Source organism: Dendrobates tinctorius, unplaced genomic scaffold (genome assembly GCF_039654945.1).
Source record: "Dendrobates tinctorius isolate UK_male_01 unplaced genomic scaffold, ASM3965494v1 ptg000366l, whole genome shotgun sequence".
NCBI lineage: Eukaryota > Metazoa > Chordata > Amphibia > Anura > Dendrobatidae > Dendrobates > Dendrobates tinctorius.
In genome coordinates this window covers 3,209,964-3,213,241 of record NW_027362032.1, presented here as the reverse complement: position 1 = coordinate 3,213,241, position 3,278 = coordinate 3,209,964, and the positions used below count along the sequence as shown (strand labels likewise).

At 41.5% G+C, this 3,278-nt stretch overlaps 1 protein-coding gene across 1 annotated transcript; it reads right to left on the bottom strand.

Moving 5' to 3' along the window:
* Positions 1-779: 779 nt before the first annotated feature.
* On the bottom strand, positions 780-3,023 carry LOC141075601 (uncharacterized). The gene is made up of 2 exons (XM_073562712.1): positions 2,881-3,023; positions 780-1,948 (listed from the first exon to the last, which is right to left on the bottom strand). The coding sequence occupies exon 2, from the start codon at positions 1,794-1,796 to the stop codon at positions 840-842; it is 957 nt and encodes a 318-aa protein (XP_073418813.1). The 5' UTR covers positions 1,797-1,948; positions 2,881-3,023; the 3' UTR covers positions 780-839.
* Between the last annotated feature and the right edge of the window lie 255 nt (positions 3,024-3,278).

Genomic DNA, 3,278 nt, shown 5'->3' with positions numbered 1-3,278 from the left:
CAGTTTAGATTTCCCCTTTCTTTCTTTAGGCTTATTTAGTTCTCCAGCTATGAAGAGGCGTCTAGGACCACCGTAGGAACGCTCCACGGCTACTGTTAGTTGTTGTGAATAGGCTCAGGGGTCTGCAATCCGCTAGCTACCAACCTCTCCGGTTTTCTGGACTTAGCTTGCAGTTTTGTTTTTTCCTCCTCCGGTGACTCATTCATAACACATGGCCCCCTCATCCCTACCTTGGTATACATAGATCCCTCATCCCTATCCTAGTATGCATGGCCCCATCCTTATCCTGGTATGCAGAGCTCCCATTTTGTCATAGTATGCATGGTCCTCATCCTTATCCTGGTATGCAGGGCCCCCATCTTGTCCTAGTATGCAGGGTCCCATCCCTATTCTGGCATGATTGGCCCCATCCCGCTCCAGGTATGCAGTGCCCCATCTCATCGTAGTATGCATGGCCCCCATCCTTATCCTGGTATGCAGGGCACCATCACTATTCGGGTATGACTGGCCCCCCATTCCAGTCCTGGAATGCATAGCTCAATCCTTATAATTGGCCCCCATCCTGGTATCCATGGCCCCATCACAAAACTTTAAAAAAAAGCATTACACTTACCTACCCGGCACTCCCTTGCTGAATCCTGCTCTGATACCAGCAACTGCTTTATGCTTGTAAGCAGCACATGGCAGGGACATAATGCGTTGCTCACAAGCAGAGCACAGCTGCCAGAGTACTCGCCGTTAAAACGATATCAACATCATGAACATAAAAAAGGCTTCTTCTTTATGTGACGTCTCTGATGTTTATTAACAGTTGATTTCCAAGTAAAATATTTCCCACATTAAGAAAATGAAAAAGGCTTCTCCTCTGTGTGACTGCTCTGATGTCTAACAAGAAGCGCTTTCCAGTTAAAATATTTCCCACAATCTGAACAGGAAAAAGGCTTCTCCCCTGTGTGAGTTCTATGGTGAGTAACAAGCAGTGATTTACGTGCAAAACATTTCCCACATTCTGAACAGGAAAAAGGCTTCTCACCTGTGTGAGCTCTATGGTGAGTAACAAGCACTGATTTATGTGCAAAACATTTCCCACATTTAGAACAGGAAAAAGGTTTCTCTCCTGTGTGAGTTCTTTGGTGTTCATTAAGATTCCCTTTCTGGTTAAAAGATTTCCCACATTCTGAACAGGAAAAAGGCTTTTCTCTTGTGTGAGTTCTTTGGTGTATATCAAGATTCCATTTCTGTTTAAAACATTTCCCACATTCTGAACAGGAAAAAGGCTTCTTTCCTGTGTGAGTTCTTTGGTGTATATCAAGATCCCATTTCTGTTTAAAACATTTCTCACAATCTGAACAGGAAAAAGGCTTCTCCCCTGTGTGAGTTCTATGGTGAGTAACAAGCAGTGATTTACGTGCAAAACATTTCCCACATTCTGAACAGGAAAAAGGCTTCTCCCCTGTGTGAGCTCTATGGTGAGTAACAAGCAGTGATTTATGTGCAAAACATTTCCCACATTTAGAACAGGAAAAAGGCTTCTCTCCTGTGTGAGTTCTTTGGTGTTCATTAAGATTCCCTTTCCGGTTAAAACATTTCCCACATTCTGAACAGGAAAAAGGCTTCACTCCTGTGTGAGTTCTTTGGTGTATATCAAGATTCCATTTCTGTTTAAAACATTTCCCACATTCTGAACAGGAAAAAGACTTCTTTGCTTTAGGAGCAGTTTGTTTTTTAATGCCTCTTTTGTGACTTTGATTTTTCTTAGTAGTCAGTAATGAATCACAAGATGGGACCTGTTTCATAGGATCAGATGACAGATCTTTGCTGTGAATAGATGATGGTATATCTGGAGTAATGGCAATCACTTCAGTTGTATCTTGTAGGATCTCAAGATCATCAGATTTAAAAGTTGAAGATGTCAGCTGTCCCTCTGATCTCCTGATGCAGTCATTTGCTAAAATAAAATAAAACAATTATTTTTAATAAAATATCCTTGAGTTTTATATCTTTGAACGTTTCTACTTAAACTGTCCATAAAAATGGCAAGCTATGTAAAAAACTTTAATTAATTACCAAGACAATGACAGTTCACAGTCTAATAGAAAACCTTGTTGGATGAACCAGTAGTGTGTAGTGTTCAACTGTTTGTTCATTCTGCCTCCCAAATATCAAATAAAAAGAAACCAATCAGTGTTACGTAGGCGAAAATAATACCAATTCTCATCTCAAAAAAAACAAGTCCCCACTCAGGTCCATCATCTGTCAATGGAAAAACAGAGGTTCCCACACTATTAGTGGCTCATAGGCTGCTGAAAAGCAACAAGGTTTCTATAAACCAATCCAGCAAAATCTGCTCTCACTTCGGAGTCTTGCAGTGTGCGCAAACAACATTTAGGATCCCTGTATTTAGCAATATTATAGTGAGAAGAACCCACTTAATTTGCGGTGTCTCCTGGAGCACAATCTGGGCACTATGTGCTGGGTAAGAAAATGGCAAATGTGTAATTTTCACTCTCCAACATCCACTGCGTGTTAATTTCCAGAAAGTGGCTGTGGAGTCAAAATATTCACTCCTCCTACACACGTGGTCTAAATTGTTGGTACCCCTCGTTTAATGACAGATAAACCCACAATGGTCACAGAACTTTAATCTGACAAAAGTAGAAATAAATCAAAAATCTATGACAATGAACAAATGAAAGTCTGACATTGCTTTTCAGCCATGCTTCCACAGAATTTTTAAACAATTAAAACTCATGAAATAGGCCTTAACGTAATCGGTTCATGACCGCCAATGGTAGATAAACGCCGGCGCAAGCAGGACTTTGTGCAGCGCAGTCGTTTGTCTACGGTCGGCAGTTTTGTGCTCATCGGGACCCCACGTACCTTATAACTAGGGGATTCCACCCCAAAATGCTTCCTGTGACCTCCTACTTCATTGAGACCTGATCGGTACAGGTCCTTATGACATCAGTGTCACATCAGCCAATGAGACAAATCACTAGGAAAGCTTGTTGTAGCAGCGAACTTTCCCGGGCGATCTGCCCCATAAAAACGCTGTTTCTCTTCAGATCTCCTGTCAGTGAGAGATTAAAGGAGAAACAGTGTTACAAGTGCTGCTGCCAACAGCTGTGTCAGTCAGCGATTGTGCTATAAAGTAAAAAAACAGATAAGGCAGGTTAGGGTTAGTGCTATAGTTAGGGTTAGTGTTGGGACTAAAGTTAGTGTTTATTCTAAAGTTAGGGTTATGCTAAAGAATTAGGCATTTCTCAATTGTCTCCCCA